General features: G+C 40.8%; 1 protein-coding gene across 2 annotated transcripts in view; it reads left to right on the top strand.

Annotated features, from left to right (window-relative positions):
- Nucleotides 1-16,007, top strand: part of DDIAS (DNA damage induced apoptosis suppressor) — a 189,563-nt gene that overhangs the window by 108,300 nt on the left and 65,256 nt on the right. The window contains exons 2-3 of one of the 2 annotated variants that reach the window (XM_044071209.1): nt 377-491; nt 2,855-2,962. In XM_044071209.1, the coding sequence (XP_043927144.1) occupies nt 2,871-2,962 (92 nt within the window). In that variant the 5' untranslated portion in view covers nt 377-491; nt 2,855-2,870. Of the gene's footprint in view, nt 1-376; nt 492-2,854; nt 2,984-16,007 lie in introns of both variants that reach the window. The other variant, XM_044071208.1, reaches the window with a different exon arrangement.

The raw sequence follows: 16,007 nt of genomic DNA on the forward strand, positions 1-16,007 counted from the left end.
GGGGGGTTGCTTGTACCAGTTGTTGCATTTAAGCCTCCCCCAAGGTTTTACTTTGCTAGAGGCATGCTGTGATCTGTGAGGAAATTATCTGCATCACCAGATGATGTAGAACAGCTCTGCAATAGCAGTGAAGGATTGGCTTGGTTCCTGTTGGGAGGAGTGCAGTCAGCATACAACTTCACAAGTGTGCTGTGCATCAGCAGGTTACATGTCCATTTTTCATATAAAACTATAGGTGGTGTACATATGCGCCCCGAAAATCTCTTGGACGCTTCTGATTTCTGCAAGGTCCTACCTTTCCTGGCATTAGCTAATTATTGTCAATTAATTATCTTCCAGTAATAAAATAGATTACTTACTTTGTTTTATTTTCCAGGTAAGCAGAATTGTTCAAGGTACCTTTTCATCCATGAATTTGAGCCAGAAGCAGACAGATCTATAATTCAGATGATTCACTTGGAAGAAATAACTTAAGTTATAAGGACAAAACGGTAAGTTTGGCAAATTAAAGTACCTATGCATACATTTGATATGTTACATTTTAGAAACTTGAAACATTACTCCTTGTGTTCATAAAATCATGCTCATTTAAACCTATATAGCACAAATATCTTGCATCAAATCTGAGTTTTAATAGTATATCTAAAAAGGAAATGACAGCCATTGATGTGAATAAATGTACAGTGCAGATGGGAAAATATCAAAAATAGAAGGGGAAAGAGAAGAGAAGAGAAAGATGAGTAGTGAATCAAATCATTCTGGGGAAAACGTTCAGCAGGTAGAAGATCTGGAGATTGAGAAATGAGCTGAATGTCTTATTCTTTGTGTGGTATTACAGATAAAGTTGAGAATGGAAAGGAAAAGGAAAAAAGATGTGGCAGAAAGAGAAAAGAAAGAGTTGACACTAGTGAAGACTACCTAGGAGATCTCGAGGAGAGAACAATGATGGGTATGTGGGCTGGTAGAAAATTGAGTGAAATGGAAGAAAGATTAATGCAGGGAGTTAAGCCTGGCTGGCTTCATGTAATGTGGTTTAATTAAACAACAATATATGATTAAGCAGTTTTAAAAGAAGTATAAGAGGTGCTCCAGCTACATGGCCTTTCTTTCATTACGCTCACTGCTGACTTCACACTGCCCTTGGCAGCACCTTGTTGTCCTGTCAGTCTCAAGGCAAGCTTCCCAGTATAGCCACAACGGGTTAGTCTCCCATGTAGGAGATCTGCATATGGCATGTTCCTCTTCCACGTGCAGGCTCCAAAGTCAGCTGCTCACCATGCTTCCAACACCCCACCCCTAAGTATAGGCATGAACTGCTATTTGTATTCTGATTACCTGAGTCGTAGTTGGAGCTTTATCACTGTATGCCACTGGGGAGGCAGCTTGAAAGGATAAGTTTGGAACTCTATCCTCTCATCCCTTAAACATATTAACAAGCTTTCCAAGTTCAAGTCCAGTCTAAAAATGTATCTATCTGACATATGAAACTGCACATGCACAACCCTCAAAACAGATGCATGACCCCCTACTCACTATAACCATGCCTTTCTCACTCTAAATTCTCTCTCTCCTCCCTCTCTGTGCCATCCAGCACATTGTGCAATGAGCATTCTCCAGCCACTCATCATTTCCGTAACAATTACGATCTTTACTGATTTCGGGTTGCTAGCCCAGCATCCAACCCTCCTCCCATGTTTGCACATGGGGTCAGGCACACCACATTCACACCTAGGGCCAGTTTAGAGTATGCAGTCCACCTGCTGCATATCTTTGGAAGTGGGAGGAAACCGAAGCACCCAGAGGAAACTCACACAAACGCAGGAAGGACATGCAGACTCCGCACAGAGGACACCCCAGTCGAGAATCGAACCGGAGAACCTCTTGCTCTGAGGCGACAAAGCTAACCACTGTGCCGTCCCTTTAATTCACTAACCCCTCCATATTCTAGCAGGTAGTAATGACTTCACATCAAAAAAAGCTCTCATTTTAATGACACCACACTATGAATGTACGCTGTTCTACCTCCTCAGCTAGCACCTGCTATTTTTTACTTTCTTTAGCTTTCTTCTATATCATTCTCCTTTTTTTAATAGCATCTTTCCCCGTGCGCTTAATTTTCCCTCCTGCTAATTACCTCTCCTCATCTCATGCTGTTCTGTTTTGGCAGCAGAATATTCTTATTTTTCAGTTCCATACGTTATTAGAAATGTAGTCAATATTTTGAAAAACTGTTATTAGTTTGCTTGACATAAGTTATTTACTTCTGCAGTGTGCCTTGCTACATGCAGAACATACTGTATTCTTAATATTTCTGTAAATGTATTTCAATCTGTTTTATCTGTTGTGGGGATTTTTTCCCCTTGCATACAATTACTTATCAGCTACTGTAAAATGTCTTTTTATACATGTTTTTGTTGAGCCTTTCTCCTCAGCTCATTGTAAAATATTTCGTCTGTTGCAGAAAATTCTTCCTTTGCATATAGTTACTCCACTACTGGTTAAATGTTTGAGTCTGTTGCGGAGCTTTGCTGCCCAGACCTCAGCTGGAAATGAGCCATTAGCTCAGTCAGACTTTCCCAGTTAGTAAAGGACAACTAAATAAAGTAGTATTTTGCAGTCTATATACTGTATTTGAAGTTTGGCTCTGAAGAAGAATGTAAGCTTGCTAGTCTTCCTCAATCCGGAGATGGGAAGTTCTTTGTAGCTGGGAGATTAGTAGCAAAGGCATTATCAGATGGCACCCAGGATGAGAAAGCAGCAGTTTTTTTTCTGATCGTAAAAGTACAACAAAATGAAGAAAGTATTTAATGATACTTCAGATCTGTAACACTAGCAACTTTTTTCTCCCTCCCAGAATTCCCAGGGATTGCATGAATGGAAAGCGAACTCTACTTGTTGCCTCCGTTCTTGAACTCCAGGATTCCTGCTTCTTCTTTCCATCCTGTCAAAACTGCTTCTCCAGGTTGATTTTGGTTTCTGACCGGTAAAGTGAAACTGTATACTTTCAAGAGATCTTATGTATAGAATTTTGCTTCCTTTACTTTTATAATTAGTAGTCCAGAATCTTGTTCATGAAAACAACTGTAATTATTTAAGTTGGGGAAACGTGATCTGACTAAAATTGAGGTCTTATTGCAGTAATCGCAGACTAGAGAAATAACAGCTCTCTTTGTGTGAATCCTTTCTGATGTCAGGGCTGTAGAGAAGATGAAAGAAAATACTCTTAGTTGAGTCCTAGCTGCTGTTTACTGAGGACCTCAAAGTCATTGGTTTATTTTTGACTGCTTTGTTCAGTTTTTAAGATATCAGAGTACTGAAATGTTAAGATTTAAAATGTACCTGGCTTTGTAGCTGTACATTCATTCTTTTGTGTTAAAAGTCTGAATAACAAATATGCTTACTAGTAAAATCTATTACTGTAGTAAGCAAACCGCCTCATAGGGAATTCTGTGGTGATTGCCTTTTGAGTTTAAGCAAAAGGCTAGCACCCGTGCATCTTGGCTAAATATTCTAATAGAATTGCTGAAATATTTGAAGTTCTGTTGGTGTCTGTTTAACAAAAGAAACAGAATATAATGGAGGAAGTTGTTTGATTCATTTCAGTAGATCAACAGCACTTTCGCTGAATCTCGTTTCAGCAAACTTGAAAACATTTTTTTCTTTTCAGGCAGACAGCCCCCATACCCCCCCCCAAACTTATATATACCTCTTCCAAGGTCAAACGCCAGTGGAGAAAAGGGAATTCTCCACTACTGTCTGGCAGTTGGCTTTGAGTAATTAAGGAGCTGTCAATGAGCTGTTTTCTGTATTAATTTGGCATAAAGTATGATTTCCTTAGCCTCCATTGCCTAACTATGTTACTCTAAGCAAGTCAGTTAACCAGACACCGCTCCTGAGCTGGGTCTTAAACGTGTCTATGGAGATCAGTGCTCTACTGTAGAAAACTAATTCAAACAAAATATATAGCTGGAAGTGATTTTCAGCTAAATATTTTCAGAGAAAGTGGTGTTTTCAGAATTACACATTCCTGAAGTTGATATACATTTTATATATATGTATATATATATATATATATATATATATATATATATATATATATATATATATGTATATATATGTATATATATGTATATATATATATATATATGTATATATATATATATATATATATATATATATATATATGTATATATATATATATATATATATATATATATATATATATATATATATATATATATATATATATATATATATATATATATATATATATATATATATATATATATATATATATATATATATATATATATATATATATATATATATATATATATATATATATATATATATATATATATATATATATATATATATATACATATATATATATATATATATATATATATATATATATATATATATATATATATATATATATATATATATATATATATATATATATATATATATATATATATATATATATATATATATATATATATATATATATGTATATATATATATATATATATATATATATATATATATATATATATATATATATATATATATATATATATATAGGATGCTTTCTTGAATGAGGCAGAGGACACAAAAGGAAATGCAGGCATAATAGGTAGCTTCAGGTTCACCTTGCATGTGTCTGCCGCCACATCCCAGAATGCTTGCAGTAGCAGAAGGCAGATGTACATGATGAGCCATTTACCGCTTCTGAGCAGCACCCAGGGCAGACTACTGAGACTGCTTATTTGTCACAGAGGATCATTCTTTACATTTTGTAACAGTTGACTCTGTCATTGGTATCTGAAGCAAGACCATCTTCCTGATCAGTACTTCTAACCAACCTAAACAAGTCCCACTTAATGGTCAGAGAATCCTTATTTATGTTTGAATAGTTTGCCACCTAAAGAACCTTCACATATACCAGTGATTGGATTATGACCATTTGCCATAGGTGCAGTGTGTATGGGACATCATTTCTTAGCCATCCATCTCTATTTTTTCTTGTGTAGTTTTGTTGATGTTCATCGTGTTACCCTGCTGCAGTCATCACACTTGGGTTATCCTGTCGTCAGGCGGTCCCGCAGTCGGCTGGAATTCCAAAGTCTTGGTCTGGCGTCGGTTGCTGTCACTTCTTCCCTGACGTCAGTGCGTCAGGGGTATAAAGAATGCAACCGACACCATTTTCTTCAGTCTTTCTTGCCGCACGGTGCCCGAAGCAGAAGCAGTTCGCAAGTGCCCTTCGGCTGACTACTGAGATTTTCAAATTCAATTTTCAAATTCAAATTTCAGACCGAAGTCTTCTATAAAGCTAAGTACCCCATTGGGGAAACTTTTCTTGCCTCAGACCGATGTCAGAAAAAGTTAATAATTGTATTTCTTGTGGGAAGCAAATACCTCATAAGGATTTTCATTCTTATTGCATACCTTGCCTAGGTCCAGACCACGACGTCACTAGTTGTCGTTTTTGTGCTAGGTTTAATAAGTGTACTATTAAAAGACGCTTTGATTTTGCATGACACTACTTCGGTCGGAAATTTAACTACACCATGCCGTCGGAGCAACTGACTACCGGCGTGCAGAAAAAACGCAAGGATAAGGACAGACAGCCCAGGCCTAAGCCAGATTCCGAGGCCTCCACTGGCCCGGTCTCCGGTTCTCCGGTCCTCAGTGAGGCTCCAACACAGCCCCTGACTACTGCAGATCTGGAACCTGAGACCGCTTCAGAATTTTTGACGGAATGTACCAGCCCGACGCAGCCATTTAGTGCAGGCCCTACCAACGACATTGCTGAAAAAGATGTCTGTGCCGCAGAAACGCCATCGGTTTCTGAAGGCGTTTTCAGACCGACTACGCTCACCATTAAATCGTTTTCTAAGACGAAGACTCCTATTAAATCTAAAAAGACTGCACTTCAGTCCCCTGTTCAAGGCCCCATGCCTAAGAAACAGATGCTCAAAATGGCTGAAGATTTGATCACTTTAATCAGGGGTTACCAGCCCCCTCCTGACAAAAGGCCTAGACAAGAGGAAGATTATGCATCCTCTGAACAAGTGTCCATTTCTTCAGACTCCTCTGAGGACCAAGATTACTCTTTCTCCCCTTATGAAGATTCTGATGCTGAGGATTCCATTCCCTCAGCTTCTCCTCCTGAAGTCTACTCCTTTGGGGAAACTTTACACACTATGAGGGAACATTTCACTGGGAAGGTCAGGACTACTCTGACTCGAAGAAAAGGCTCAGAGAGTTTCTTTTACTCCCCCAACACAGACCACTTGCCATCCCACCAGTTTTAGACATTGTGAATGATGATTACTTAGAATCCAGTTTTAACCCTGATTCTCTTCCTCCTGCTCCGGATAAGCCTGACAGATATTATAGAGTGCCTGATTCCCACAAATTTCTTTACAAAAGCCCTGTTGCTGACCCAGAGACAATCTCCCAGGGTCCCAAGGGGGCTAAGGCTTCTATGACTAAAAATCCTGTACCTTCTGAGAGGGATTCCAGAGCACTAGACAGGTGGGGGAAAAAGGTTTACACCTCAGCCACTCTAGCTATGAGGGCACTAAATTGCCAATTTCACATGCTTAAGTATCAGCAATTTCTAATCTCTCAGTTAAAGCAAAAAAATGACCACTCTCCCTCAACAATCTGAATTGAAAGAAATGCAGGATCTGCTGCATGCCACTGAGCAGGTGGGCAAACATACCTTACAATGTGGGTTTGATTCTTTGGAGGCCTCCTGCAGAGCAGCTGTCACTGGGTCTGTTATAAGTAGGCATGCTTGGTTAAAGGAACAAACTCTACCTGATCATGTTAAAGCAAAACTTCTAGGTGCTCCCTTACAGCAGGATGTTCTTTTTGGAGTTAAAGCAGAAGTCTTAAAGAAAATGGAGGACAAGGCAAAATCTATGCAGACAGTCAAAGATTTCCTACAGGTACAGCCCCCTCGCTTCAGCAGAAACTGGCCAACAAAAAATTGGTCCTTTCCAGCTACAGACAGACCACAGAGGGGTAAATACAGACGCCCAAGGGGCAGAGGACAACCACAAGCCCAGTACAAACCTCGCCAATGGGGCACTACAACACAGAAGGGAGGAGAAGACAGGTCCCAATCTACCAGAAGGCAAACTCAATGACTTGCACCTCATCTGGCCAAGCAACACTCTCTTGGCAGCCCCCTTGGGAGGAAAACTCGCACTTTTTTCAGACAACTGGCACATTGTCAAAAAGGACAAATGGGTCCTAGACATAATTTTACGAGGATACAGATTCCATTTTCACACCTTGCCAATGAAAAGAGGAATGCCAAACCTGCCACAAAATCAATGGGCAGAGGCACAAAAACAAATTACAGCTCTCATGGACATGAGAGCCATTCAATTGGTACCTACTCAAGAGTAAGGTCAAGGATTTTACTCAAGACTTTTTCTAGTGCCCATAAAGGACAATGCCTGGAGACCAATTCTGGACCTTTCAATTCTAAACACCTACTTGCAAGTACCCAAATTCAAGATGCTAACACTACAGCAGCTTCTTCCCATGTTGGGCAAGGAAGCATGGCTAGTAAAGTTGGACCTCAAGGAGGCATACCTGCATGTCCCTATCAGACAAGGTTGCAGAAGATACCTCCGTTTCATTGCAGGTTCAACCCATTACCAATTCTCTGCACTGTTCTTTGGCTTATCTACTGCACCCAGAGTCTTCACAAAATGCCTGGCACCAGTAATTGCATACTGCAGACAAAGAGGAATTCAAATATACCCATACCTGGACGACTGCCTCATCCAAGCAGAAAGCAAGGACATTCTATTACATCATCTGTTTTTTGTGAAACATCTACTAAATTGCCTGGGGTACACAGTAAACGAAATGAAGTCAAAACTAGTACCCTCACAAAATATGACATTCCTGGGTGCCAGCTTGAATACAACGGGCCAGAAGCCTTATCTGACGCCAGACAAACAACTACAACTGACTCAATATTTCAAAACAATGGCAACAAAGGCCCAATTAACTGCAAGAAAAATTCTGCAGGCCTTGGGCTTCATGGCATCTTGCATACTACTAATACCATTTGCTAAGCTGCATATGAGGAAATTACAGTGTTACCTAAAAAGCGTATGGTCTCAACACAGCCACAGCTTGGACACAATGATATCTCTCATTCCCTGCCTACAACAGGAGTTTCTATGGTGGTCACAGGCATGTCACCTCAACAAGGGTCAGCCTTTCAACTTGCCCCCAGCCAGGCAAACTATCGCAACAGATGCATCAGATTATGCCTGGGGGGCTCACATGGCAGGACAGTGCGTTCAAGGCGTATGGACTGCAGATCAAAGGAATCTGCACATCAATCAAAAAGAGATGCTAGCTGTACAGAAAGCTCTGACAGCCTTCAAGGATCTATTACATCCAGGACAACTGACAATAAAGACGGACAACACCACAGTAATGTGGTACATAAACAAACAAGGGGGTGCCCACTCCTACCCTCTGTGCAGGCAAGCAATGACCTTATGGAACACAGCTCTGGCTTACCAAGTTCAGTTACAAGCTCAATTCCTGCCAGGACAGAAGAATACATTGGCAGACGACCTCAGCAGAAACATCATGGATCCCCACGAGTGGAAACTAGATCCACAAGTATTTACAATGATAACTCAAAAATGGGGCCTTCCAGACATAGACCTGTTTGCCAGCCCTCAAAACTATCAACTAACAAAATTTTGTACAAGGGCACTTCACCATCAAGCGTGGAAAGTGGACGCACTGGAAAAACCTGACAGTATATGCCTTCCCTCCATTGCCTCTCCTCACAAAGGTACTTCTGGAAGTCAAAAAGGAGAGACCTCGACTGATTCTCATAGCCCCAGACTGGCCACGCCAGCACTGGTATCCGCTATTGAGGAATATGGCCCACGACGCACCATGGATATTACCACAAATTTCCCATTTACTCACACAACAAAACAATCAGATTCTTCACAGCCAGCTCAAAACCTTAAATCTGGCTGCATGGCAAATCAACTAAGCATCCAGCCAGCTCCTCTTTCCCAAGCAGTTATGGATGTTATTCTGGAAGCTAGGAGGCCAAGCACCAGGAAGGCTTATTCGGACAAATGGAAAAGGTTTTGTGCCTGGAACCAGTCTAAAGGCCAAGACACAATTCAGCCTCACATGCCTCACATTCTACAGTATTTAACTGAGATGTTGCACAAAGGACTTTCTTTCTCCTCCATTAAAATCCATGCTTCAGCTATTTCGGCCCACTACAACACAGATCCACCCTTATTTTCGCATCTGCTTCTAAGGCAGTTCCTCAGAGGGGCAAAAAACATTAACCCCCCCCCAGGAGAGCACCTACACCAATATGGGACCTCAATTTTGTTTTGGAAAAACTAACGCTACCTCCCTTTGAACCAGCTTTCTCTGCAGATCTTCAGTTCCTATAATGGAAGACTGCCCTGCTGCTAGCAATAACTACAGCTAGAAGAGTCTCAGAGCTACAGGCACTAATGGCAGTGGAACCTTTCCTCATTTTTCATCAAGACAGGCATAAAGGAAGGATTAGTTCATAGAGAAACCCTAAGGTGGTTTCCAGTGTGGCTTTAAATCAAACCATCCACTTACCCACCTTCTTCCCAAATCCACAGAACAAAGGTGAGAGACTCCTGCATTCCTTGGACATTCACAGGCAACTTCGTTACTACTTGGACAAAACTAAGGCTTTCAGAAAATCTGACCAGCTCTTTGTATCCTATGCTACAGCTTCTCAAGGGAAGGCTATATCAAAGCAAACCATTTCCAAATGGATAGGTCATTGCATACGTTTTTGCTACACCCACTCTACCAGGGCAACAGCTACTTCTACAGCCTTTCTCAGGGGGGTTCCAACCAAGGAGATTTTGGAAGCTGCAACTTGGAGTTCAGTACACACCTTTACCTTTACCAAACACTATCACTTACCATTTTACTCTAAGACCACGGCGGGCTTCACCACTGCAGTTCTGCAGGGCCTTCTAGCCTCCTCTAACCCTCAGTGATACCTCCACCCATCCTTAGCTTTGGGATTCAACCCAAGTGTGATGACTGCAGCAGGGTAACACGATGAACATAGTACAGTTTTGTACATACCATAAATGTAGATGTTCGAGTGTACACCCTGCTGCAATCCAGGTTACCCTCCCTCCATCCCCTCTGACCTACTGGCTAAATCTCTTCAATACCTTCCTGATGTATTTGCTTATAGCTGAAGGGATTTTGTGTTTGTGCAAGTTTACTCAATTTGGTACTAATTACTGACCACCTTTTTGGGGGCACCTGACATCTGGGGCAAGAAAAACTGAAGAAAATGGCCTCTGTTGCATTATTTATACCCCTGACGCACTGATGTCGGGGAAGAAGCGACAACAACCAACGCCGGACCGAGACTTTGGAATTCCAGCTGACTGCGGGACCGCCTGATGACAGGATGTGATGACACTCTAACATCTACATTTATGGTAGGTACAAAACTGTACTTTGTGTCTTTCGGCTAATCCCGGTTAGGGGTCGCCACAGTGGAACTCCGGTCCTCTAATGTTTGGTAGTGGATTTTTACATGCCGAGTTACCAGCCCTTGACGCACAACCTTCAACGAAGGCACGCCCATTCACGCATGCCTCCACAAAGAAGATGCTCTAGCTGAGAATCAAATGAGACATTGCCTTGCTGTGAGGCGACAACGCTACCGCTGCACCACTACCACTGCACAAAAGTCCCATTCAGTATAGTCATTGAAAGAATGTCAAACAAAACTTTGCAAAATCTTGGAAAGTTGTTGGACTTTATTTCCTTCAGGTCTAGTGATGTCCACTATACAAAAGTCGCTTTGCGTATACTTGTTGGAAGAATGTTAGACTGGTATTCGGCCTCAGACAGAAATCCAGCCACTGCAGTGAACTGACAAGAAGAGAAAATTAGAATAATCCTCTGTCTTGAATTTGGCTTTCCTTGGACAGAATTCTGCTTAGCACAAATTTGATTATCATACTTATTGGACATTGATTATGACCACATGACTACTCTATCCTCTAGTTCATCATAACAGGCATTATCATCGGGAGGTTATAATTAGCATAAAAAGCTTTTAAGTTGTCCTCTAACAGTTATTCCAAATTACTTGGTCTCCAGAACCTTTGGAGTAGCCCTTGTGCCCCCCTCACCCCCTGCAAAGAATCAACAGCTTTTAGGATTATTTTCTTTAACTGGAATCACCTGGATACTACTTGCATTTATACAAGTCCAGCAGATCACTCTGAATCCACAGCAAACCCTGTGGTGGCTTAAGCTGCACAAGCAAAATCACACCATCGAAAACATCTGACAGTTATGCTTCCACTGAGAGTATAGTATTCTAGGCAGGGCAGAGAACAGAGCATTTTTACTTTTTATTTTTGCAGCACAGGCAATGAAGTCATTAAATGACCTTTCTGGTATGGTATCTGGTTTCCTTATCAAACTGAGCTTCTGCTACAGTGGCTAAACTGATGAATTCACATCTGAAAGTCCAAAACCTCTGATTCTTCAAACAGGATGTATAGTCATAGCCTTAGACTTGCCCATGATGCTACTGATGCTGTGTGTGTTGGAAGCTGTGAATGAATAAGACCTGAGGTATTGCTGACAGCTTTAAAAATAAAATTACAGTTGTGCCTTTTACTGGATATTCTGTTCAGCTTAGAAGTACTTGGTGTAATTTGTGGCCCACAAGGCCCTGTAGCAGGTGACATCCATCACCTACTTCTCATTAAGTCATTTTTAGAAATTGTCCAGCAGCTGTTGCTGACTTTATTACAGGAATTTCACATTTTTATTAAATGCTGAAACAGAGTTCCTTCGAACAGCAGAATACGGATTGCCCTACTACACTCCATTTGTCCTCCAAGCAGTCGATTAAATCTCTGTATGTATTTGTGTGCAAGTTTTTCCCCAGAGAGCTATATAGTGATGAGCTTGTCCAATAAAACTTAAACAGATATGTTTGATCATTATTAATTTTACTTTTAAGTAGTTTATGTAAGATCTCTGCTTTTTTTCCTACCTCGTTGTTTCAATTATCTATCCTATTGAACAAGCAAAGAACATTTTCTGTATCCCCCTGGTTACATAAAACAAGATTACATGAGGTTAATTAGTGTCACTTGATTAAAGAAAGTACCATAATTGCCTTTTCAATGCATCTTTTATGCATTTTGCTTCTTCTTGTGCCAGTATGTGAAAAATAGAGAGAGAAATTAGCATAGGTTTAAAATGGCCCACAAGGACAGCCTGTCTAGTACTTTCCTATGACCATATGAACAAATAGCACTGCAGAAATCATGGTTAGTAGAAAGATTAATGGAGAGGGTATCCATATTATGGATGATAATTGGAGTAGCAACCTGAAGGGATGATTTAGCTTCACAGACCCCAAACGAATGGCAGCTCATTTCTGACCTCAGTTTAGCACCCTAAATTAGTACAGTGTTCACTCTGCTTTGAGTATTATCCCTACACTTTCAGTAAAGGTGAGTAATTTAGTATTCGGGTGTTAACTGTTCTGATTACTTTCTTGTTTTCATCCAGAGGTGAAGAATATTAATATTGACCACTTCACGAGACAAGTTACTCTATATTACATTTAGCAGAGTAGTCCTCTAGCCTTTATATTTCCATAATTTCACACTAAATACTGAGAGCACCAGCAAATCATTAAAACAGCTTCATTTTGTAATGGCTTAACATGATTCCTGGTTAAAATAGTACAAAGCTAAGATATCTAAATTGCAAAACATTTTGCTGAAAATTTACTTTTCTGGAAAACTATGAACTTAAAAGTAGAAGAGCCTGTGTATTCTCATTGTTTCAGTGTTTTTGACAACTGATTATTTTGATTTCCTTGTGTACTATCCACAGCCTAACAGCTCTTGGGCCTATATCTTTTTTTTTTTTGGGGGGGGGGGGAGTATACAGACCACCTGCAGGTGCACATTATGGTGTTGCATATCAGGCTAAGACTGTGCACCTAGTTCATGTTCTACCCATTTTTTGCCACTTACAGCTTGGTGCTGTGGGAAAGTTTGATGTCTAGAAAGCTAAAGCTTTTAAAATGTTCCTGTGATCTCTATATTATATGCTGTAAGTCTCCCTATTACAGAAATTAAGCCCAGAGCAATGATGCCCCATATCAGTGAGAGAAAGAAATACTGCACAACTCCAAAAGTAAGTTAAAAATGATCAATACAAGGGGCTTTGCATCCACACCTGTCTCTAACTATACAGCCTCTGAGGTCAGTGTTTATTTCCCAGATGTATAAGTCACTAATAAATCATTCATTAGATTTCCCAAATACAGTCTCCAGGAATATGACAAGCACAACACAGTATTTACAAGTATCATTTTTATTATCTCACTGAGGATTGCAACATCAAACTGTGCTGTAATTGCCAGTGTTTCAGTCCATCTGCTAGAAGCAGAGGAGTGAGAAGCTAGACTGTCACCTGATTTCAGTTAAGATAGTAATGATTGAAGGTGTTCATTGCAGGGATCAACAGTAACATCCTTCATGTGATCCCATGATGGTGCCTATGCATCAAGAGGGAGTGAAGTGGTTGGAGACTAGGCATAGGTCACACCCACCTCAAAGTGAATGTCTTCCAGGCAGCTTCTGCTAGTATTGAGACCTTCTTGCATGACCTCTGGCACTCCTTTATTTGGCACTCAACACGCAAGCTCCATCCTGAGGCTGGGACTGGGCTGGCCTTCTGTGTCCTAAGGATTAGCTTAGAGGTCCCACAGGCTTCCTTCTTAAAGGTGGTTGAAAATAATGGGTCTTTCCTCCTATATTCCTCCCACCTCCAGATGGCCCCTTCTTTAGAGGGATTTTATATGGACTGGCCATTGTTGAGCGGCCCCCCCCAAAAAATTTAAAAGCTGGTAACTATGATTTTAGGATTTAATGAAGGAGTGATCCACACCTTTACTTATGGCTTCTGCGGTGGGAGTTCATTGAACTACTGCACTTTTAGATGATATAGTTAAGACAGCACACTTGCGCATGTGCTTGAAAAGGATGGCACGGTTGACGGTTCTTTTCAGAAATTAGCTCAGACTGTTCTTAATGACTTCTTCCGAGATGATCTTTATTTGAATAAAATTCTAAGAAAGTGATTGAGGAAATAGGTGTTAACTTTAGAGGGTCCCTATGACAGGTCATTTCAGTTCTCAAGGAAGAATCACCCACGTTGTATGAGGATTGGTGTCACCAAGCTTCACACATTCCTGCCTCCTCTTGCTCTTCTGGCCAAGAAACTTAAGCGGGTGAGCTCATCAGCCCAATAGTTGCAATTCTGACTATTGTCTAGGACTATTCATCGGGGTGCAGTGGTTTTCTGGGTTTGATTAGAATGGAGAATCGCCAAAGATGGGTAGGCTCACAGCATGCTTGCAGAGAAGCACATCTTAGAATTCTTAGGTTTCTTCTCTCGGGGAGCAAGTGATCTGTCTAGAGCACTTTGGACAGGCCCCAGGCTGTAGTCTTCAAAGCGTCTATAGAGACCCTATCTTCAACAGGAGACCAGAGTTTTTGGTTTTCAGTGGGGGAAGAGTTTTCTGTCCCATTTTGAACCTCTGAGTGCAACAGGTATATTGAGTATTAAGTATGCATGTTGACTTTCTAGACAGTCATGACTTTGCTGCTAGCAAGTAGAATAGATGGTGTCACTGGATAAAATGGATGCCTGCACATTATTGTGTAAAATTTGCAGAGAATAATCCTGTTGGCTGTGTGTGAGCATCACTTTCATTGCAGATTGGTATGCCCAGAGTATTTAATAAGGTGCTAACTTAGCTGTGGAGGTGGAGACATTGCTGGAGAAGGACCTGCATGTGTTCCCTTACTTGGAAGACTGACTCTTGTAACTTTGAGAGAGACTCTGGTAGCATATTTGGCTTGCTGAATGCAAACTCTGTGGAGAAAGGGTCTCTGTAAACCTGGAAAGGTTTATTCTGAGCTGCATTTAAAGTATTGCTTTATCAGTGCATAGATGGCCACTTTATAGCATTGCTTGTTCTTGCCCAAAAAGTCATACCCCTGGCTTTCCTGATCAGTGTCTAACCTCTTACCATCCAGCTTTCCTGTCTTGCTGGTGTCCATGATATTGTTGGGGTGACATTTGGCTCCAACGTAATATCCTGCTTTTCATTTAGATCTCCTACTAAACTTTCCAAGGTGGAAATTGTAGGCTAGTGAAACCACCAGAAAACATTCTACTCATCAGATACACTTCAGTTGAAAGATGATCTATGTTTTGGAGCAAAAGTTTTCTATGCCTCCTCAGCCTGGAGGTGTTGGTATTTACCAGACACCTTTATCACTAGTGTCTTCCTTGTTTCATGGCCAAGATGCATGTTTGTGACATCTCTTGCCCATCATGAAATTGCAGGGGGCACTGGCTGATTAAGCAGTTTCTCAAAGGGGTTCTGCATTTTGCCCACTTTTGAAGAATCCTCTTCTTATATGAGCTTTTCAATCTAAGTTCCCAATCTCCATTCATACCAGCTGTTTTGGCAGATCTGATGTTTCCTTATTGGAAGCACATTATCTAGTCACCATATCTGCATAAAGGCGCTTGCATCTTAATGATTTTATTTGATGGGAACCATTTTAGTTTTTATCATGAACTGGTTTATCCCTTCAAAAATCATGTTTACTCCTGAAGATGGAGATGTAACTGTACTTAAACCCATCTGTTCACTGCTGTACTTTCTGGGGTAAAAAAATGAGAGAGCGAGCTTATCACATTGCAAACCATTTCAGGCTCTACACAGAGAAAATGCACAGTGTCAAGAAGATGGAGAGAGGGTGCAGAAGCACAGGACAACAAAACAATTGATGTTATGTCGTCCTATCTCACCTTCATTCTTGCTGGTTGGGTTCGACTCGGCCGTATACTAAAGC

This window comes from Protopterus annectens, chromosome 5.part0 (genome assembly GCF_019279795.1).
Source record: "Protopterus annectens isolate FY-2018-M chromosome 5.part0, PAN1.0, whole genome shotgun sequence".
Classification (NCBI taxonomy): Eukaryota; Metazoa; Chordata; order Ceratodontiformes; family Protopteridae; genus Protopterus; species Protopterus annectens.